Source organism: Salarias fasciatus, chromosome 15 (genome assembly GCF_902148845.1).
Source record: "Salarias fasciatus chromosome 15, fSalaFa1.1, whole genome shotgun sequence".
Lineage (NCBI taxonomy): Eukaryota > Metazoa > Chordata > Actinopteri > Blenniiformes > Blenniidae > Salarias > Salarias fasciatus.
The window spans coordinates 17294183-17318029 of record NC_043759.1 but is presented as its reverse complement, the minus strand read 5'-3'; the positions used below and the strand labels follow the sequence as shown (position 1 = coordinate 17318029).

The 23847-nt window shown below is 41.7% G+C and overlaps 2 protein-coding genes across 3 annotated transcripts; both read right to left on the bottom strand.

The window, feature by feature from the left end:
• Positions 1–6505: 6505 nt before the first annotated feature.
• LOC115402033 (H2.0-like homeobox protein) lies at positions 6506–9651 on the bottom strand. Of its 2 annotated transcripts, XM_030110448.1 has the most exons (4): positions 9144–9651; positions 8515–8694; positions 8211–8395; positions 6506–7355 (listed from the first exon to the last, which is right to left on the bottom strand). In XM_030110448.1, exons 1-4 carry the CDS (start codon positions 9601–9603, stop codon positions 7014–7016), a joined length of 1167 nt encoding a protein of 388 aa, XP_029966308.1. In that variant the 5' UTR covers positions 9604–9651; the 3' UTR covers positions 6506–7013. The 2 variants fall into 2 exon arrangements, with proteins under 2 accessions (XP_029966308.1, XP_029966309.1); XM_030110449.1 differs by lacking the exon at positions 8515–8694.
• An 8043-nt stretch (positions 9652–17694) lies between these two features.
• Positions 17695–23098, bottom strand: LOC115402034 (solute carrier family 35 member F6-like). The gene is given in 7 exon segments (XM_030110450.1): positions 17695–19162; positions 19165–19197; positions 20202–20312; positions 20389–20604; positions 20697–20868; positions 20976–21048; positions 22918–23098. Coding segments are annotated over 7 exon segments (1128 nt in total). The 5' UTR covers positions 22995–23098; the 3' UTR covers positions 17695–18716.
• Positions 23099–23847: the final 749 nt, after the last annotated feature.

Genomic DNA, 23847 nt, shown 5'->3' with positions numbered 1-23847 from the left:
TGGGTTTTATTCTCCAGTATAAATTTACTTCTGATTATTGTTTTGTTTTTTTATATTAAGTGTTACCTCATTTCCCCAAGTCATATTTGAAGCTTTAAAGACAACATATTTTTCATCAAACACTCAGAAGCCGAAAGTGTCACACACTGAGAGTTCACATGGTCAACTAAAGCTGGTGCAGTGGTGAAAGAAGCAACATTTTGTCCACATATGAAATCATATTTTGATGTTGAATTTTAATATGCATAAGTAGCCTGTGCATGTATGTGTGCATGCTGCCATATTATGTTATTATAATGAGGTATGAGTGTTACAGTGTGATGCCCATGCAGGCACAAACAATATTTCTTCAACAGTAACAAATGCTTATGCATAAGGAATCGTGTTTTTCAAAGGTAAATTTCATGTGTTTTGTCTTTCATCAATTTTCACATTTAACATTGTTGGCTTTTTCAACCAGTTTCTGGAATTATTTGTGCTTTTAGGATTCGGTTCAAAGGAATCCTGCAGAAAACAAACACTTCTGACACAGTTGTAACAAAGAGAATCTTGCAGACAGCTTTGAACAATATAAGACAGCAAGAGCCAATTCTTAATATTAGCAACCCTGCTATGAGTTGGATAAACAGCGTGACATAGATATGAAAGATTTAATCTATTTTGAGTGATTGTGTTTTAATCCTAAAAGATATTAACAGTGCATTTCTTGTCACAGCAGATTTAGATCTCTATATACTCAGAGTCAAGGCTTAACCCAACACACCACAACAGCAATAAGTTATAGAATATTAATACTCTGAATATTCCTTCCTGCATAGTTGATTTTTTCTTGTTAATGAACTTTTCTCAGGAGTATTTTACAATATTGTAAGTTCTTTGAAGTCACTGAGCACTGTATTCAAATAAACTGGGTGTTTTTTAAGAGAAATACTTTATTAAATATTACATGAATACAACAAGAAACAGACATGAAACTTATATTTCTACTGGAGTGACTTTTGACCTTAATTAACAGGAATGACACTGAACAAATTAGTTTCAGGGATGCCAAATTGGGACCTAGTATGTGTATAGCAAGGAAATATGGAAATGATGGTCCTTCATCCATCCATCTATCATCCATCCATCCAGGTCCTTTACATGGCAAACACATTGAGAACCCCATTCTGTCCTTATGGTACTTTACGGCCACCATTTAACCACAAATTCAAATTTTTTTGTATTGTGAGAGGAAGTGAGAGGTCCACACAAGAACAGGAAGAACATGCAAATACTAAACAGAAATAGCTGTGACCTCCATAACCATTCATCTTTCAATCTTTGGTTTTTTTTTTTTTGTTTTTTTTTTTTGGGGGGGGGGGCGGGGGGGGGGGGGGGGGGGGGGGGGGGTGTTGTGGGGCGTAAACACCAGAGATGGAGACTTAATGTGGAGCAACCAGCTGTCTGAGAGAATTGCTGATCATCATCATTATCATATAAAAAGAAATTACTGCACTGTTCGGCAATATAAAAAATGTTTTATGAGAGGGAAAACAATTACGATTTGAGAGTTATATCTGACTTAAAACAAAGAGGTGTGTGTGTGTTTGTTTGGTTTTGTGTGTATGTGTGTGTGTGAAATTGGTTGAATGATGAAGATGAAAAAAAAACATCTTTTGCAGAATGTGGCGGTTTTCATTTTAACAGATCGTTAAATGTTTTTGACTTCGACCTACTACTTTATGGACAAATGCATCTATTTATCTTTGACTCTGTTATGTAAGAGATAAATAGGCGTAAAAAAATAGTTGTTTTCATTTCTTGTGGGTGCTTGCACCTCATCAGTGAGCTGCTTACAGTATGAATGAGGATCATTAAGCTATAGTTTGTCTGATTTCTGCCAATTGTTAAATTATGAAACAAGTCATACTACTGAACAATCATCCAGAATGAACTGATGCCTTTAAAGAATTTCAGCTGCAAATTGTGCTAACTGTGAAATTTAGATACAGTCCACCAACCTCTGAGGGTAGAAACCTTGAATTTCAGATTATTTAGAATGCATCCCATCTTGAATATGACAGATCATCACCAACCCTCTCAGTCCTCTACTGAACGGTGAAGGACTAGCTTTGCTTTTTGCTGCTTTCTTCGGCTGAACTTCCTGAAACACTTGTTGAGTTACGGTGCAGCATTACTTGCCCCAAGCCTTCCCCCAGCCGCGGGCCTGGGGGGCTGTGGGGTCCCTTGGCCCCCCCTATCTGTTCCATTTTGGCCACATTAGAGAAATCTCCATCAGCCTATCAAGCAGCTTCACAGATAATACCTCAAAGCACTGGAGACCTCCAGCCCCCCTCCCTCCCCCTCCTGCTGCCCCCACTGAGGTAATTTGCTTTACACAGTTACTTTCTCAAAGCGTTAAATATTGTCGAAATCCGCAAGGCTGGTTTGTTTTATGGGTTGCCCTGCCCCGGGGTTGCCAAGTGGGACGTATAGGACAGCTTTTAATGGAGGCGGGAAGGCTGACATTAAATACAGGCCAGATGGACTTTCTCCTATCCTGCTCATAAAAGTTCTCGGGACAGTTCACAAATCAAGGCCTCTCAGTATTATGTTAAGCGTTTGGATTGTTATTGTTATTGTACATTTGCAAATACTAATGTAATTTATGGCTTTTCGGGTATAATTCGAGACTCAACCCACCCAGACATTCAATACAAGTGTTTTTAACGGTTAATATTAGGCTGATAAAGTATCCGGGGCCTTTAGAGTATCTTCACGGAAACTGGCCGTCTTAACTCCGACATCTCCTCGTCCGGCGGGAATCAACCGGGAGGATTAGTGCGATCTGCTTCGGCTGTGTTGAAATTTGGGGGCAAAACATTTGCTGGAATATGAGCGAGAGAAGAAAAGAGGGCAGCAGGTATATGGTGCAGCGAGGCAGGAGGTGGGAAACAAAAAGTGAAATTCAAGATGCGGAGCTAAAATGGAAAAACTGCCGCTCTCTGGGGGTCCGTCCTCTTTCCGGAGGAGAGGGAAGTGGACCCCATCGTAGACGGAGTCAGTGGTGGTCTGGGTTTTTGGGTCATTCACTATGATGTTGCTGCGAACATGACAACAAATAGCAGAGGGCTTTGAGTTTCCTGACTGAGATATAAAGCAGTGTGAAGGACCGGGGATTTGTCTGAGATCACTGCTTCGCTCCAGGTCAGGGTTTTTCTTTTTTTTTTTTTTTTTTTTTCCACAATGAGATCAAGAGCTGTGAAAATAAATGGAGCCGTGGAAAGTGGAAAGAAAACATGCTCACCTAAGTACAGTCCGCACTGGTCAGCAGTTCTTCACAGGACCAGCAGCTGACGGTTTACAGTCAAAGTCAAATGTACTGGAAACCCTGGCACGCACAGGGAGAACATGCAAACTTTTAAACCCTACTGAAAATTCAGTCTCGAAAGTCTTGAAACCTCACTGAGTCTCTGAAATGTCGATGTACCATAACACTAAGCACAACCCTTGAACTGGGCACATTATTGCTGGTGTGTTAACCACTTCACCACATCAAAGAGTTTGTGATATATTAAAATGATTATATTAAGACTGAGGTGGAGATGCTATCACAGTGAGTGTAGCGACTGTTTTATTCAGAATCCATTCATGAACAATCATTCATTTGAAACAACTGGATCTGTATGAGTGCTAATTCATGCCTTTGTTGAAACGTTATACTTCCTGACAGTCTAAACCCTTTGTATTTAATTTTCTTTGTTGTTCTCTCTCTATTAGTGAATGCATGTTTAGAGGATGCTTTTGCAAAAAGGTATGAGAGTGTGTGTATACCATTGCTGCATGCACACACACGAGAATGAGCATGCTAAGAGGTGTGGAAATGTGAAGTCATATTAGTATATGTATTTATTTATTTTTAATTTGTTGTCTTTTATGAATTGTCTTGGAATTTTTATTTTTATGTAATCTGAAAGAAAGGCTACAGATAAATAACAGAGTCCAAAAAATATATAATGAATGTAAATAACTTCATTTGTGTGTGTGTGTGTGTGTGTGTGTGTGTGTGTGTGTGTGTGTGTGTGTGTGTGTGTGTGTGTGTGTGTGTGTGTGTGTGTGTGTGTGCAGCATATATAAATATTACTCAAATCCTTGACTTTAGCATTTCAGCACCACAATGTTATCTGAAAAATTCTTCCAAAATAAGAGTCACGCTTTAAATGCACCATCCCTCCAGCTTCATAATAAACCATCTGAACCTTTGAAGCTCATTCATTAATATCCACTTAGACACGTTTGACTGTTGTTGTCTGTAACAATTCTAACCTACGTTTATAGAAATCGGTGTGTTCGAGTTAAATGTTTCTTATTTGTCCCTGGATTTCTGCAGGGAATAATTGTGGAGCTGGAGAAAATGGAAACAGTGGAGCCAGAGCTGTTGTGGAGAAACACACACTGTCCAGCAGTTCTCAGCAGGGACAAGCAGGCTGGGATCAGATCCACCTCTCAGTTAAATATATAACATGTGGGTAAAATTAACATTAAGATATCTGTAATGTTTTCTCTGCTGGTGGTCAATAAATTATAAAACTATTTTCCCAAAAAAATTATGAAAACTCTAAGTGGAAAATCATCATTTAAAAGAACAATAATAAACTGGATCAGTATCTGAGCTGTTTTAATGAGGTTGCATGTTTAAAGAGGTGTGTTCAGGGAGTGCAGTGATATCAGGCTATGACACTCTTTAATAGCTTAAAGGGTATTTTTGGCTGTTCTTTTTACAGGTTTTGGATACATATTTTGGATACACACTTTGACTGATACTGGAGCATTTCCACAGAGTGGCAATGAATTCTCAAACACCTTCATTCACTTATTTGGATGCTTTCTTATGGTTATTTATGTTGCGTGAACTCTAAACACACGCTGCCATAAAGCTCCTTCAGGCTGATTTTCTATCCATTGCCAAGGCCGACTGATCCTATTTAATGCTAAAATAATTCAGAATATGGATTCACTGCAGGACACTGGAGCTCTTAAACATATTTATGCTCACATTAATAAAGAGCAGCGGCCTGAGTCACAGAGCTGCAGCTGGCTTCAAAAACACTTATTCAGGGGGAATTTTCTGGACAAGTCATCATTTTTCTGCACTAACAGCAATATGACTGTGTGGTGACTAATGAGTATTAAGATGGATTGGGACAAACAAGCAGGCTGTGATTACAATTCCCATAGTTTGAGGGGAATTAAAGATTTGTATTTCATGAGGGACTTGTGCTTTTTTTGAGTGTGAAATTTAATACATGTTCCAAAACAATTTACTCTCCACAAAAAAATCTATAGTACTATTAAGAATACAACTGCAATTTTGTAATTCTAAAGAAAATGGGTTCAATATTTTCCTCTCAGAAAAGAGTAATTTATCATTTAAGGTACTTTTATTTACCTGATTGTTTGCCTGATAAATACTTAAAAACTCGACTGATGCCGACTAATGTTTAAAGGGATTTTTGAGAAGAGGATTTTTTTTTTTCTGGTACATTAAAAAAAAATAAAGCTTCTTGACTGCAACTTTAAGAGTAGTGGCATGTGACAGTACCACGTTACTTTAAAAGTGTAGAGAGGACTTTTTCTATCTAACTCATTAAACTTCTATTATGCTGCAAGTGTGGAACTGCTGCAGTCATTTCGGGCGCGTCACCGTTATGAGGCTGATGTGGAAATTACAATTTCACCATCTGATCTCAGTGCATGAGTGGCTTCTTTTTTCTTTTTTTTTTTTTTCCTGCAGCCTGAAAAGCGGATCTGCTCAGGCTTGGTGCTGGAAAGTGACTGCAGAGCTTATGAGCTGCCCTAAACGGAGGAGATGTTGATCGTATCTGCGTCTGCCTGCATAAAATACACTCATCCGGGTCGTCGCTGCTATCTGGAGCCAGTCAATGTATACAGCTATAAATTACGCTGGTCTTCTGCAGGGCCGGAGGCAAAGAGTCAAGACGCTCACAGGAGGAAGTGAGTAAACCGAGACACACTGATGAACCCTCTGAAAGGACTGCGTGGCAATTATTAAAGCTCCTGTATGGAAAACCTATCAAATTAACCACAACATCTTCAAATGAATCTTACATTCATAATACATTTTTTTTTTCTTTCAAAACTGAAACACTCACTTAAATTGTTAAAAATTGTCATTTTCATTCCTGAAATTATGGCCTGGTCATTTCCTAAATCCCATCGTCCTTTGGAATTTTTAAAAAAGTGAGCTTCATTTGAAGCTGATGGTTGTTGTAACCTATTAATATTTGATTCTTTATTTATTCAGAGGGTCACTTAAATTTTGGCAAATTGTAAACGTTAAAAAAATGAAGACAAAGGGACTTTTATTTAAGGCCTGTGTGAAAATCGTAGCACTGACAACTAATTATAATGAGGAAACAAATTGTAATTAGAAATAATAATAATAATAATAATAATAATAATAATAATAATAATAATAATAATAATAATAATACAATTCTTGAAGTAAGAAAACATTTTATTTACAATATTTTCAGTGCAAAATATTATTAAAAAACAAAACAAAAAAACACAACTATATATATATATATATATTTATATCAAAAATACATGAAGGCTGCCGTGATTTTCTGAGATTTCATTTAGAAGGTAAAACTGAGTGGTTCATCACCTCGACGTAAATTCACAGCCGAGTTATTTCCTTCCGAGGAGGAAAAGCTACATGCACACAGAAGCTTCTCAGATCAACACGACAGGAGACGCGAGGCGATGAGGCTGTGGCCTCGAGAATTAAATATTCGCTGTTTCTTTTTTTAATGGGGGAAAAAAAGGGAATTGAAATTCACAACTTAATTCGAACACTTCCTTCTGTTCCGGGCTTTGAAATAACGCACTATGGCTTAGAGGGCGGTTGAACCGCCCTGGTTTTCCTCAGTGAGTCTCCAGGTGTCCTAACAAGTTGCCAGAAATAGTAAAAACCCGCCGTGTTCATTGTTCTTGAAGCGTCCCTGCCTTCATATTAGCGCCTGAGACGCCGCTGTGTCCGTCACTGCGTCCGCGCCGCCGCCGCCGCCGGGCGCGCTCCCGCTCCCGCTCATGATCACGCTGGTTTTGTTGTGCGCCTCCAAAATGTCCAACTGTCCGTCTGCGCCGCTTTCCTCCTCCGCCTCGTCGGACTCGCACTCGCTGCGGCCCTCGCTCTCGCACTCCGACTCGCACAGCGGCTCGTGGGACTCCCTGCCGCCCGCCTCGCACGCGCCCTGCTCCGGCTTCTCGTCCTTCTCCTTGTCCTTCTGGGCCTGGGCCTCCTTGGAGTGTCTCCACTTCATGCGCCTGTTCTGGAACCAAACTTTGACCTGGATTTAAAAAAAACACACACGAATATAATAAAATTATCGCTTTATATGCATATATTTTTTGCATTATTATTCTCTTTTGTGGCGTCAGACAAGCTTCTCCAAAATGTACATTAATTCCTAATCATTGCAACTAATTGTCCGAATAAAGAAATATTATTTGAATTGAGCACAAAATTCTGCAGAAAGTGCATTGAACAACAGTGAAACAGTTTTAACCCATATATTTTAAATTGTACAATCATGGAAAATATATAGATAGTACTAGCATGGGGAGATGTGTTTCTGTTGTCATTCTGCTGCTGGGGGAGATGAAGTGGCTCTGACATTTGCAGGTTAACTGGAGTATGATGAAATGTAAACAAAAACAAGTGGAGAGATGCAGCAGAAGATATGGATCTGGATCAGCAGCACAATGAGAGGAGGAGGCCTGGATCACCGCCTCTCCTGCCTTTCTTCATTGTTTATGTCACATTTCAAGTTTTTGCACAAACAAACACGCAAATTTATAAATAATGCATTTGTGGGCGCAACAATATGAAATACATCTGTGCTGTCAATTAAAAGAGGGAAGTGACCCTTAATTCTACCGATGTGCTTGTGACGGAATAGTTTTATTTTTATTTTTGAGGTGGTGTGTTGAATTCCATCTGGGTCAACACCCCAAGGAAATACAAACAACTGTATTTAACAGTGCATCATTAAACTGGACTATTAACTCTAAAACAGTTTATAGTGGTTATATGAAATAAATAAAATCATCTTGGCTGTATTTCTCTGAGCACTTCTATTTTACTGTGTTTTCTGGTGTTGAAAGGACAGCCTTCCTCTCCCTGTGATGAAGGTGCGTCTTACCTGAGCGTCTGTCAGCCCCAGCATGGCAGCCAGCTGTTTTCTGTCCGGCTTGGTGACATACTTCTGGATCTCAAATCTCTTCTCCAGTCCTTTCCTCTGCAGATTTGAAAACACTGCCCTGGACCACGACCTCTTCCTCTTGTACGTCTGAGGCATCGTGTCTTTGGTGAGGACGGCGTACGGACCTACAACACACGGAGGGATGGCGCCGTCAGTCACTGCAGGTGCTCTGAAGCTCAATACCAAAAGGAAGCAGGTGAGATTTCCTCCGTCTGCTACGGTCCTGCATTGGAAGGGTGTCTACCTGGGAAGGTGTCCTGAAACTGATGCTGGCCTGATTGTCTGCTGCTGCTGCCTAGTGAACTCATCATGGAGGACGCGTCGCTCATCCCGGGGTCTATGGAGGAGAAGTACTGGCTGGCCGGAGGCTGAACGGGGACGTGGAGGCCTGACTGACGGCTCGAGCTAACGATGGATGTGAGATCTGTCACAGAGCGAGAGGCTTCAGTCAGCACACAGTTATGGCACCAACACTGACCACTGACTCTCTAGATGGGCGAGGAGAACCTCGAGTTTACTTAGAGGGAGCCTTGTTTTGACCTGCTTTTTCCCGAGGTTTGAAATAAACTTCCAGCTGCTGTTTGTAGCTGAATCTGACCTCTGGCCTCTTGTTAGGGGGCAAAAGAGGAGAGGATTTCCCCCACAGGGCTCCTTAATAGGAGGCTATTTGCGCTCTAACTGCTGTGTGAACAAGTCTGGCACTGTTAGAAAGTGGAACAGGTAACTGAGTGCACACCCACTGCGTCTCCTTTCAGTTTCTAAACTTTTTTAAAAAAAGTCTTCTTGTGACAAATTCAATCTAGATTCCCTCATCTTAAGAGCATCCCACATCTTTCTGGAATAGTTTAATGTAATTAAAAACTCTCTGCTCACCTCTTAGTGACGACTTTTCTTTACACTTTGGATCAAAGTCTGTGGACAATATCCGATCAATTCCGAATTTGAGGTCTTTGCTTGAGGGCGGCGGAGCTTGCTGGGAGCTAAACGCGGTTCTGGACACCGAGGTCAGTTGTAGTCCGTGCCTGTGGTACGCGGACGCCGGGCTCATCCTGGCACCGTACAGCGACGGCTCCGGCGCGACGGGCGCGGGGCGCAGCGGAGAGCCGCCGGAGTGGCCCTGCTGCGCGCGGTGGTGGTGGTGGTGGTGGTGGTGTCCCATGTGCACCATGAGCGCCGACGATCCCGGGATGTTCTCCGCGTCCCCGGCCTGCAGGATGTCTGCGATGCAAAACGACGGCTTCTTCATTGTATCCACAGCGAAGCCCCCCGCGCAGTACGCGGACCAGAGGCTGAAGTTCGATGCGTAAAACGGGTTGAGCCCTGCCGTGTACATCCCGGAGCCTCGAGCGCGCGGCGGATCGACTCTCACAAGAGGCTATAACGGGACAGACATGTAAAAAAAAAAAAGAAGGCACGCGTAGCGTTCGAGGAGGACAGATGACCGTCCTCTTTGTGCTGGTGCCAGAATCGCTCTCCCAACTCTGAAATCCAAACCCTGCTGATCCACTCCGAAGTTCCTCTGCGCGCCCCGATTGGGCCGAAGCTCAGCCAATGGGCGCTGCGCGTTCCCTCACATCACGCCCTTAAAATGCGAAAACGCATTGAGGATGATGTGCAACTCACAAGTTCTCTCTCTCTCTCACACACACACACACACACGCACACGCGCGCGCACGATCAGGGACATCTCGGAACAATTTTAATCCCGTCATGATGGATTGATCACTCGAAGAGAGTCTCCTCCTGTTCGCCCACATCACTGCGCGCATAAACAAGCTCGTGTTGATTTTGATACACTTATTTTAAAAATTACTACACATCACGTGTTTGAAGATATTTGATCTGAAAGAGCGAAGCTCTAAACTGGCTGATAAATATAATCAGATTAAATTAAGGCAAGAGCAATAATGAAAAATAATAATAATAATACAATAAAAATGCGAATGGTCCGTATTCTGTAATAAAGTGCGCAGTGATCCAGCTCCGGGTCCAGGAGAGACTCTATTAGCTGCAGCTCATCCTGTTTTTGATGGGCTGTGATTCGTGTTAAATGAGCGGATACGCCTGCTAGATTTGCCCCCAAAATAGAACCGCTTTTAGTATTTTAGGATACAGCAGAAATCCTTATTTCTTCCGGAGCAGAAGGGGGGAAACTTTATAATGACTGTTAGAACTTCCCTTTTTCAATATTTGTGCAACTTTATCTCAACCTGCAAGTTGCACGGTGACGCAAATCCGTCCCCATGCTCATAATAAACAGAGGAAATCTATTCCCCTCTTAAACGAAAACACAATTAACTTCAGAGGCGATACTTCATCCGCAAGGCCCCTCAAGATTCACACGTTGGGCTGCGGCCAATAAAATGTTATAATCAAGGACACAAATAGCCCTTATTATGATGTTTTCCTGCACGATAGAGGCGGCTCATTTGACCCCAAACGACTCGTTTTCAGGGTCTGTAATCGCCGTGGCAGCTTTGATTCTCATATATATTTAAGCTCAAAGAGATGAATATGTTCTGGTGGTAAATTTGAATGAACTCTTTGACTTTCTCTGCAGCGCAGAGCCTGTTTGCGCCCCCCCTCCTCGTCCTCCCCCTCTTCCCCTTTTGCCTCCACGGACCCTCCGATCGCCTGTTTCTCTTTGCATGTGTTGAAACAATGGCTTCAGAAGCCCGCATTCATTTAAAAAGTCTTGATTCATGCGGGCGGAAGGGCCGATGACCCCGACTGCCTGCTATCATGATGTTTTGGAGTGACACTTTTCCGGGTTAAAATTAGAAGTGACATTTAACGTTTGCCCTCCATCACGCAGTCAAAACAATCCAGGGAAGAGGATGTGGCAGGCGCAGCACGCCTCGAGTTATTTCAGGTGCTCGGCGCGCTTCTTCAGTGGGAAGCGCGCAAGAAAACAGGCCTCCGATCTGCGTCTTTACGCACGGCGTCAGTGGAGAGGGAGATAGTGGAGAGGAAGAGAAACTACACAGACTCTTTAAGGAATGAGCGCTGATGAATCAGAGAACCCCAGACAAAAGGATTAAATAGCATTAAACAGTGTAAAGCAAAATTAGATGGATATACTAACAGCACAAATTCAGGCAGCATGAGTTTAGAGTTAATCATGGAATGGCGTCTCCTTATTTCTTAGGTTTTTAAATACATTTATGTGCAGAAGATATAACTTCGATATAAATCCTGAATTAGAGTAGAAGGTGGAGGAAATATATCTCTTGCAATTTCTTCTTTTTTTTTTTACCACAGTCCAAGAAAAACTTATTTTGCAGGCCCTTCACAAATATTAAGAAAGAAAATAACGTAAAAATGCACGAACACGTATGTACACCTTTTTTGACTTTATAGAACATTACAGTTAATCTTTTGTGCACAATGTTTTTCCATTTTAAAATGCCACTGCGCATAAAGCTTGATTTAAGCTCTTGTAGAGAAAGAAGAAAGCATTAATCTGTCAGCCGTGAACACACATCCTGAATTCAGCCTTCATGCATTACAGGGATACTAAAAGTCTAAATGTGAAAATTGAATATTATTTAAAAAAAAAAATAGAAATTTAATCCACAAATCACACGTTGAAATTTAAAATCGTTGCTCGTGCCAGACCCCTGCTGGACGCCATTATTCACATTTATTTCGCTTTTCCCAGCCAGTTCTGCTGGAGCTGTATAAATGATTGCAGGTGGAAATAAAGTGGGTGCCAACAATTCCAGTCTGTGCTTTTAAATGACTTTAAGCACTTTAGACTTGACCTACAGTCTCAAGAATAAGATTGCTCTAGGATTTTTTTCATAAGTTTCCTCTCACAATACAACACAGCCTTTAACTAAAACCATAGCCATTGCATTTATAAGATAATCATGATAGGATTCATTATGTAGCTTTAACAGAGTATGAAAAAGTAATGCCAGATATTTCATTTTTCAGCTTGACATCTTAAAAAAAAGCTCTAACTTTATTCTTGATCTCAGGGAAGTGATAATGTTTGGAGGCTTCTCCACTTGTCCCTGCAGCTGTGAGTCAGTGGAGTGGGTCATCTTCCAGTTGTGAGGTCGGTGGTTCGACCTCCCCTCCACAGATGTGCCAAAGTTTCCTTGGGCGATGCACTGAAACCCAAATTGCTCCCAATGGAGGTCGAGTGCCGTGTACAGCAGCTGCTATCGTGCGAGCTGGTGAATGTGACTAATAGTTCGGAGTACTTTCTGACGGCCGAAACAGAGACAAAATGAGGATCAGTTATTATTGATACTCTATTATAAGTTAACAAGCTACTGAATGGATCATTTATGCGTTAAATTTGGTGGTGGTTGTATGTTTAACAGGGTTTTGCCCTTTTCCAAGTTAAATGGTGACAAACACGTGATCATAAACACAAAGCAAAAAAACTAGAATTCATAAGTTTCAGCAGGAACTCTTAGAAAAGCTAAGCAGAGCTTATTAAACTATGAAGGAATAGAGTGAAATCCATATCCTAGATCAGTTTCAGCTGCAGCTCCGTTCATCAAACTCCAAACAACATGAAAACAGAATGTCAAAGCCTTTATGAGTCACATGTGCACGGAAACAAAGCGACTGTGCTCCGTTTGACTGCCTGGAGTTTGAAGCATCTGACAGGGGGGGGGGCTTCAGGGGGCTATTGTTGTCGCCTGATTGCTGGCTGCGTGTTTTTCAGGAAGTCTTATCAGCCGGAGGAAAACTGAATGAGCACCTCGGACTGCATGTAGCCTCGGCTGGATCACATGCTGCTGGACAGAATTAAATGATTTCCATTATTACACCCAGAATTATTGCTCCCCTCTCGCAGGGCTCCGGCCCCGGCCAAGATTACTATTTCTGGCAATGTTTGCCTCAGGAAGGAACTTTCGCAGATTTAATGGGACCTGGGCCATTGTACACAGCCTTCTGTATGGCACGCTGCCATCATTTCCACAGAGAGGAGAGGGAGAGAACAGAAGAGAGGGATACCTCTGAAGAGCTCTCAGAACACAGCCTGAGTGACCCTGAACACATCCAGCGTGCTGCACACGCTGAACTCTGTCCCAGGGCCACAGCAGCTCGCATCAGTTTTAATTAGCATGCCAGAGGTCAAAGGTCAGAGTAAATTAAAAAAAAAAAAAAAAATGCTGTCTGCAACTGGGAACATCGATTTTATATGAGACACAATGGATCCTTTTATTCCATTTCAAATAGTGATTAAATTAAAGATGAAGACCAGGGAATGAAGGAATACGTGTTGGATGGATTTCAATTGGAACAGAGAAAAATGTGAGTCGCAAGCGTTTGTAAGATGAGTAGTAAAGCTGATTTAAAATGGGGTAAAAACAACCTTCCAACTGTAAAACAACAATAAATGAGCATAGCAGTTTATCTTAAACGTGCGTTCTGTGCTGCAGAGGCAAACCTTCTGTGTGCAAACAAATTTGTTGAGCAGCAATTTTTCCCACAGATGTTCCACCCAAAGTAAGGAAAATATAAATAGGATTGTATCATTCAATTAGTCGTGTGTGTGTGTGTGTGGTGTGTGTGTGTGTGTGTGTGTGTGTGTGTGTGTGTGTGTGAGACTATACTCAAATACCTAAAGTACCTAAAACATCTTCATTTCTTCTGATTCTGGATGAGCTCCATCTTCATATTGTGAAGTACCTGAATTAAACATAAAAATGGATGCAAATCGTTAAAAAAAAAAATCTTAATTTGATGAAGATTTGCAGAATCTCTAGATTATTACCATTCAGGCTTCTTCTCTGCACAGCCAGTCTGTCATTTAAATATTTCTTTATTCCTTTTTAAAAGATGAGATTTCGATGTTTAAACACAAACAGCAGAAGCAAACTTTGATTTGAATAATTTTACTATATTAATTCCAATTTTAGGTGTTGATTTCAAGCAGGCTGGAGCCACTCTCACTGGCGTTGAGGTTATTTTTACCACCTGGATACAGAAGATTAAGACAGCACATCTAACAATAGGAAAGATCAACTCCAAAATTTGACCAAGAAATGGTCATATTCTGTTTTCCTCTTAAATTCCTGCAATAATTACTGTATTAACAGAGTATTTATAGTAAATATTTAATTAAAAAGTAGTACAAATGAACAGCCACCGTTGAAATTAATAATTTCCTGATTTTCTCAATATACTCAACAATCTTTTGATGCTATTTGTAAATAAAATATAAAGAAGAGAGTTGGGCTTTAATGCTAATTCTTCATCACTGAGCATCACTGTTTCACAGCTTGATCACATCACAGGAGCTCCTCATACGGAACACTGAGACCTCTAGTGGATAAATCAGGAACAGCACTTCGTTTCAATAGAAACGTTCAGTTTGTGAAACTTGATTTTCATTCTGTTCAGTGTGTCATGCTTTACTTTCACAATACTATCTTACTGATATCTGGACAATTGGATAATGGAAGTATTAGTATAAAAGAATACAAATGAAGATATATTTAAATGTATATAGGCGAAAAGTTTCAAAATGGGCTGAATGTCATTCATCCCAGGAGACACACTGTAAGATGCAAAATGTTCACCTACACAGTGAAGGATTTAAACTGACACTTATCTGTATTTTCAACAAGATACATCAAGTTTTTTTCTAAATGTTTGCCATTCAACATGAACCCAGCTGACAGAAGAGAGCGAGAATAAATCCCATTAATGTTTCCTTTTGTGGTAGCAGTGTTCTCCCTGTCAGACCTGAAAACATTTAAATGGTCATTAGCAGGGCGGTGGAGTGTGAGCCTGATCCCTCTCTCCGCGGCCTGCCCCCGGCTGTAAACAACCCGAGGGGCGGCTTTAATGGGAGCTTTTAAAAACGAGGCCGACTCTGTGCCTCGGTGTTTACGCTGGGACAGATTAAAGTCCCGTCCTGCGCGGAGGCTGGAGGCCTTCGCCGCAGCCCCGGCGTGCAAACGTACACACGGGTAAATCACACGAACTGTAAGCAGAACCGCGTCAGCGGCTCCCAGCTCTGAGCTGCAGGAGGTCAAAGAGGTCAGGCCAACAGAGCGTTTGGACCACTGCAGATGGAGCGGGAAGCTCTGCACACACACATCCCAACACCTGAAAGACTCAGTAATATGTAGAAATGAGTCTTGAAAAGTTATTAAAATAGTTTGATCTTTTAGCAAGTTTATTTTTTTAAAAGAATAAATGAAGACTTTATTTATTGTACAATTTCCATATATTTCATTATTCAGCTGCACAGTGTGCCTCAAATGTAGATCTTCATTTTTTGTTGTGTATTGACAATGCTTTTGAGGAAGGTGCTTTGCTCTTTAATAAAATACTGCAGTTGACTGTAGTTTCAGAAATATAACAGTATAAGAAAAAAAAAATTCAGTAGTTTTTCCACCTCTGATGTTTTGTCTGATGTTATACATTATCCCAGGTTTAAAATCATTTTTTTCTGGTGCTGAATGGTTTTATTTAGATTTAATAACAGCAGAGTCGTCAAAAAAATGAGTAATCAAAGAGAGCTTCCGCCAGTTTTTCTGAGATAACTTCAACTCTCAAAACTTTCCACATTACAGGGTGTTTTTAACTCCACCGAGAAGCTCATGTTACCGCCATAATGACTAGTGTGTGTGGTGTGTGTGTGTGTGTGTGGTGTGTGTGTGTGTGTGTGTGTGTGTGTGTGTGTGTATGAAGCTCAATCTCATAAACAGTCCAGGAGATATGTCCATAAAAAGTAGACATGAAAAACCTCGTCATGGATATGAATGAAAGAGTTTTTTTTTTTAATGTTAATATTGCATTTTGGTTTAGTATCCATTAAATACAGTACAGTGTGTGTGTGTGTGTGTGTGTGTGTGTATGTGTGTGTGTGTGTGTGGTGTGTGTGTGTGTGTGTGTGTGAGACCCTTCAGATGTGTGGAGATGAGGCGGTTTGATGCAGAGCAGAGCGCCGCTGCCTGCTGCTCTAGCAGGACTTCACATGTGGGCCCGAGCAGAGCGGCCTGCCACGGAAACACTCCATCCATCAGACGGAGGAGCCTGGCTCTGCAGCAGATAGAGCAGCAAGGGAGGCGACAACTGGGTCAACAGGATCCATTTGTATACAAAAGCAAAAAAAAAAAATGAGTTGTGTGATATATGTAACACTTACATCTCAGGAAATGTGTGTAATTTAGCATGAAGGCTGGATTCCCTGCATCACCAGCTTCAACATGTCTGCCTTTGGACATCTCCTGATTAGCAGTTCCATTTTTGCCGTGGCTCTCACAGTTGGTCTCAGCGGTTTGGGACACGCAATTCGCACTGGGACACTTCCATGCAGAAAACAGCTACTGGAAATGTTCTTTTTTTAATTCCACTCTTTCCCAGAAGAGTCTTTAAATGTTTTATTCATTTTTATTTTGATCCATGAAAAGCTGTGCCTTTCTCACAAAACAGATTTGCTTTGCTGCTTTTTGCAAAGGAAGTTAATTTTAATTGTAAGAAGAAAAAAAAAAATCCCCTCCAAAAACCTCCTGAATATGACTGACCCATGCTGTTCCCAGCATGCTCTCCTGTTCTTCATGTCGTGTGCTGATGTTGTGTAACCGGGTCTATTTCTGCTGCAGGCAGCGGAGGCAGTCTGAACGGAGTCTCTTTTGTTTTATGATCCAAGTCTCATTGTTCTGCGGACAAACATAATGTAATGTCACTTTTCTCAGAGCACTCAGGAGGCAGCAGCCACAACCAGAACCAGCCACACGCTGCAAGGACAGGCCACAGCTATTCCTGGAAGAATGCTGCCACCCAGCGGCTGAGTCTGGGGTGCGTGTGCATGTGTGCGTACGTGCATGAGAACTGAACATATAGATACGCAGTTGAAATGAGTTAAAATTTAAGCTGTGCGTCAGTAGTTGTACTTGAGCATAAACCATCAGGACTGTTTTTAATCTCCAGACGACTCCCATAGAACTGGAGGCTGTCACGTGAGCAGATCTCCAGGGGGGTTCTGGATTTAACCTTTGACCTCACAGTGGTCTTCTGGGATTAAAGAGGCTGGACTCAGGAAGTGGAGGCAGGTGTCAGCTGCTGGTGACACTAGATGCTTTTACTGACATGTCTCTGCACACGATAACTATCAGACGTTTTAATTTCTACCCTTTACAAAAAAATCTTTTCAAAACAAGATTCAGTGGATTTTGTAGATTTGAGGAACTGCAAAAAAAATTGAACCCTGAAAGTGTAATGTATATGTAATAAATGTAATATGTTTGGAAGTTTCCTTCCTTGAACTGAAGCGTGGGAAAAGGAATGTTTCCAATGTGTTAATACTTTTTGAGAAGCAGTCATTTCACATGTGCATTTAAAAACACTACAATTTAGATTCCTTGGTGAACCCAGTTTTCATCGATTCATTCTTCTCCTAAATAATTTATTCCAATCATTTTGAATAAAATACGTCACGTGCACATCCTTTCGATCATGATAGAAAACCGGCATTGATGAGATCATCATTCCTCATCTACAGAGCAGTTTTCTACACAAGCCTGAGCAAAAATACCACCGCAGTAATCGTGACAAGTCTCATTTTTTAATGTCGGTTCCCTTTTGTGTCACAGTGCATCACAGCCAACACCCTGAACGGCCCAACAAAGATTGACATCTGCGTACACAAGAAAAGAAAGAGTCAAAGAGCAAATGTACCGAGTGTCTTTTCAAAAACCTTCTTCAGAATACTCTGAGGTTGAAGAACAGCTGGAGTACCAGAGAACTGCTGAAATAATGCCTCCATCGAGTTGCCACAGGAAAGTCGACTCATCTGCATGATGAATCAAACCCTACAGTTGGCAACATTGATAAAAAAAAAAAAATAAAAACACAAAACCCTTTAGGATCAGGATGAACACGTCACATAAAATCACCACTGATAGAAATATTGAAAATATTATTTAAAACAATGTGATGATGCTTTAAAAATGTTCCGTTTTCATGAATCTGTGCTTGTGTGATTTGGCACTAAACAACAATAAAAAAAAAAGTCTGTCAGTTCAAGTTTGTTTTTGTGATAGAAAGAATATTCAGGAAGGCCGAGAGCCTCGTCCATGACAGTAAAACATCTTAAGATTAAAGGAAAACCTCTTCTAGGCCAACAGTTGGTGTGTCAGTACGACTGCAGCAGGTTGAATTACGTTCAGGATGAAAAGAAGAAAGAAGGCGACACCATGTGACCTGCAGCTCCTGTAAAGGTACCGAGGTCAACACCCACGTCTCGTTCAGTTTGATCCAAACAAACATAAAGTGCAGAAAACAGCAGACTGTGATTTCATGGCGGTGATTCGTCAGGCTGGCAGCGTTCTGCTGGATTCAGATTGAGATTCCACTTGTGTTCCGTTTCTTAAATTTAACATATTTATCACCTCTCTAGAAAAAACTGTTCAGTTAAAATACGCATGAAACATAAAGACAGTCCCCGTCTCAATAAGTCCGCCGCTCTTAGCTGTCGCCGTCCGCCGGCGCTCGGCCGTTACCCATCAGCCTCTCCGTTTCCTCCGCGTCGCCATCCTCGCCGGCCAGGGCGGCGCAGCACGGTATCCTGGCCAGCAGGGGGCGGTGCAGCCCGTTGTAGAGCGCCGTGCCCACCAGCAGGATGAGGAAGCCCAGCACCTGCAGGCCGTGGAAGGCCTCCCAGCCCAGCGCCAGGCTCACCGCCCAGATGACCAGCGTGCGCAGGCTGTCCAGCACCATGCGCGTGGTGGCGCTGATCTCCTTGGTGACGCTGATGCCGGCGAAGTTGAAGAAGGCGATGCTGACCGTGTTTCCCAGCAGCGCCAGCAGGATGAGCGGCTTGTGGCCGATCTGGCAGAAGGCGTCCAGCGCGTCCTCCAGGACCTGCCGGGGGTTGCCGCCGAAGCTGCCCACCGGGATGAAGTACATGGGGATAGCAGCAGCGTCAGCACGACGAAGCCGAAGAATCCTGGACAGGAGCCAGAATAGATTTACATCAGGAACACCGGTATTCAGGACACACTGCTGATCGCTTTGTAGTGAAATGTGTCATTTTAATCCAGTTTTCTGGCTCTCCGTGGGAAGCAGCTGACTTTATCACCACAATCTTTTGCATTTTGCTCTCTGTCGTTTCCTCTTTCTATCCCCGAACCAATAGTTTATCAGAAGTGTATCATGATTTACAGTTTTTGCATTGTAATATTTCAGTTTTCATCATTAAGTGTTTTCCAGAATTGTCTTAAAAACGGCTTCATTTTTAAAAATAAGTAGCGCTCTGGTTAGGTGTTCAAGTTAAGCTTAGGGACTCACTGCTGTAGCTCTAATAATCTATCTTCAACGCGATGCATCAAAAATAAACACATTTTCAGAAAATGTTTGACTGTATTTTTTTAATCATTTGTTTTTATTAATGAGTCTCTTACTCTGAGATCAAGTGGTTACACCATAGTACAGTAAAATGCTTCATTAGTACATTAATAGTATGTCAATATAAGGACGTAATAAATATGTAATTGTTTTAAATTTATGTAAACGGGGCAAAAAGAGTAAAGATTACTCTTCTTCCTGAAGGCTTTCATCCAAACTTTTATGCACTGGAAATTGTAAAAATTGTCAGCACAGAAAAGCTCCAGCCTGAGTTGCATGAAGTGTGATAGAACACGAATAGATATACATGTTCTCAGAGCCTTAAAATCAACATATAAATTAAATGTTCTATTATTATAGAGCCTTGTGAATGCTAACATGCTAACATGATTAGAATGAATGTTTTTCCCACTTCTTCACTTCTGCACTGAAACAAAAAACTAAAAGAAATCTGTGCTGTCTTCAAGTGGCATTCTGTGTTACTGGTGAATACTGGCGTTTGACCTTTGCCCTCTACAGGACTGACTCTTAAGAACTTCCTCCCCACTCCTGCAGGATTGGTGTTTCTCTCAGGGTAAAGTGTTTCCGTCCTGCGTGCGGCCGTACCTTCAGTGCCGACCGCTCGCAGCGGGTGAACGTCGTGTTTGTAGACGAACTTCTCCTCCAGGACCATCTGCACCGAGACGATGATCTGAGCCATGATGATCAGAAGATCTCCTGCAGGGCCGAGCAGCGGCAGCGTCAGACAGAAACACTTCTCAGGTTGTACCGGATTGCGGCTTTTGAAGCTCACCCGTGATGATGTCGCTGAGTTTGTGCTTGTCGTCCTTGTTCCCGCTGACGAAGTCGGCCAGGCCCACCACCACCAGGCCCAGGATGGTGACCAGGATGCCCAGCCACTGGCTGGCCATCAGGCGGCGCCGCAGGAAGGCCACCGACAGCAGGCCGGTGAAGATGATGACGGAGCCCCGGAGCATCTGGAAGCTGGAGGCGCTCGTCATGTTGAGGGCTGGAAAAGAAGAATGGGATTCATGAACAAAACAGGCGCATTTCACCGTATTTCTCATGTTTTTATAAAAGGCCTCGACCTGCATCACTCACCCACATACATGATGGAGGTGGCCGTCATGTCGCACATGGCGGGAGGGAGGAAGAGCAGAGGGTTGAAGCTCTGGCCCGGGTTCATCTTGGGCTCGGACCTGCGTCTGTCGTGACTCAGCAGGATGTAAAAGACGGCGAGGCAGCTCAACTCGCCGAGAAACATCCCGACGGCCTGGAGGGAAGCGTCACAGAGGAAAGAGATCAGAGTTGTGGCTGAGATACTCTGTGCCTGTTTTGAACTTGTGGCCCAGTTGAAAATGTTGAAGGTTTTTCTTGTACCTGTACAAACGGGTGAGAGAACTGGTGTTCCGCGCCGTCGTGGCAGCCTTTAGCAGAGAACATGTCGGCCCACCTGACAGACGGACAGACAGTTTTACAAGCTGAGTCAGGAATTGCAAACAATTATAACATGAACTGCAACAAAATGGTTCCACAGATTAACACATATGTAGTAAATCAATATGGAAAAAACAATTTTAATCATAATGATTTGAGGGTGTTACATATTTTCAAGGTATTCATGTTTATTTGTTTATGAATTCATTTATGAATTCAAAACATCAATTTATTAATGCGTTGAAAAGTCAGATTAAAGTGTTTATTTAAATGAGTTACACTGCTTTTTAAAAAGTGCTGACATCTTCAGAAATCTTAGACTTTGTAGTCAGACAGTGGGAGGAAACATGTGACCGAGCACCGGAGCAGACACGAGAATGATGACCCATCTCCTCATTGAACCGCCGACGCCAATAAAAGAAACGCTGAGGGAGCTGCAGACTGCAGATTGATGCAGAACTTCATCAAATGACTCCGGTCTGCGAGTTGCAACAGAGCCGGAGTGTGACACAGCCGGTTTCAGGTGACTGCTGGGAAACTCTACCTTGTTAGTAACTACTGTTTTTCACTGGCATGTTAACACCAAACCCACACAGACACACACAGACACACACACACACACACACACACACACACCACACACCCACACACACACACCACACACACACACACACACGCAACGTGATACACAGAAAGCTGACGTCACAGATAAATGGAGAAGTTAGAAACGCTGAATTTCTTGTTTCACTGCATGACCAACCTCTTCCTGCGGTGACTGAAAAAAGAGTGAAAATCTGCAAATCATCTAAGAGACATGATTGAGAAACTTGAATTTATCTGGAGGCTTTGTGGTTACCACTTTCTGCGCTTTAGAGTTTTATGTGTGAAGTTTGCATGTTTTACCTCAGCACACACTGAGCTAAAAGAAGGTCCAGTTTCGTCCTCAGATAATCAAATTGAATAGCTTGTACGCCAACATTTTAATGAAGAAGAACAAAATGAGGATGCAGAGAGGACAGCATTCCCTTTCTATGCTCAATTAGCTGCATCTGCATTTAAAATTGTTTTTTCTAGACTCAAGCGTATTATTTTACATTTGTCATGCACAAATTGGAACATCAAAAATGTTTATTAATGCTTTCTCCCATCAACACCTTGCAAAAAATACAACTGTTTGTTCTGATTTACCTCAATTTAATAATCTTAAGAATCAGATTTCATATTGTTTGTAGTACCTGTTGAGGCATTCTTTAGGTGGGATTATCACCACCTGATGTCATTCTCTTACACTATAACTGCTTTTTATCCAATCAGAAATTATAATTAGATTAGGATTTATTTTTACATCAAGGAAACGTTTGTGAATAATGTGAAGTTTGAATTAAAGATAATTAAATTGTCACTTTCCTGGATAATCTATTTAGATTCATCTTTCACTGATGAACTCAATCAGCTGTGATCGATCACATGACAGCTTCAGTCCTTATCAATGACCTCAATAACAAGCTGGACCGTGTCTGTACTTCAGTCTGGACTCAAACACCGAAGTGAAGCAGCTTTTATCAGCTAGTAAAACCCTTCAGTTTCAGTTTCAGAGCTGCTTTAGACGGATTTGTTTTAAATTCAGAGGAGAAAAACACCTTTACATACGGGTATTTTTCACCCTGCGTGTCCTCGCGTGCCTCCGGTGACGCTGAACAACCACAACTGTATCACAGCTTGTAAGAAACATGTTATAAACCAAATGGCTTCATTAATAAACTTGAATTAACGTGTATAAAAGAGCTGAACAGAAGAATAGCTCGGTTTTATCTCGCTGCTTGTGGGACTTCGCTCTGGCTCGTTTCACTTCAACAAACACAAAGAAACATTCGTTTTTACTCACTTGGCCGATAAGGTGTTAATGGAGCCTGTTGTTAACATGAGTCCCGCCAGGAACAGCTGGTATTTCGTCCACGCCATCCCGAAATCCAAAAAAGAGGTCCCGACACAGCCGCTCCGAGGTGCGCTTTGTTTTGAAAACGTTGTTTATTGAGAATGTGAGCTGTGCGGGTTCACCTCTGTCAGTGAACGCCACATGACTAATTCACACAGTCAGCTGACCGGCACGCTGCGTTCACGTCGCCTCGGAAAAGACGCAACCGAAAATTATGGAAATCACTCATTAAAAATATAATCAACTAGATTACATCAAACCTGCAAAATCTAGAAAAGGTAAAAGGTTAATAAACTTTCACCATGATTATTTATTTGAAAGTATTTCTGTCAAGAGGATTAGGTGCCATATTTCTACTCTGCAGCAGGCACTTGATTTAATTACATTGTAATATGATATCTACATTCAAAGCATGCCTCAAACTATTAGATCATAAATAAAAAATGTTACCTTTAGAAGTAGATTATATACTATAAATGGTACTTGAATATAGAAAAAAACCCAGTGTGTTACTGCCTTTCTGTTCACGCTGAAACATTGGTTTATGATATCCCAAATAAATTGCTTGCTTTTATAGTGCTCACCATAAGAAGTCATTGTAAAATGCACCATAGACTTTATTAGATGCTCTTCCTGCCACAACTGGATTCAATCCAAAGTCCCCGACTCCCATGTTAAAGGTCAGCCTGATGCGCTATCATAAAGCTTTCTAAAACAGGAAACATGAAGAAGAACTGAAATGAGCTATAAAAAGAGTAGTGATGAGTTAAACCTACAACCTTCTGAGCTGCTGAGTTGTTATGAAGTGAATGTCATATAAAATATGTCTCTAATCCAATATTTGAAATACTGTTGCTGGTTGGAAAGCCTTGATTTGAT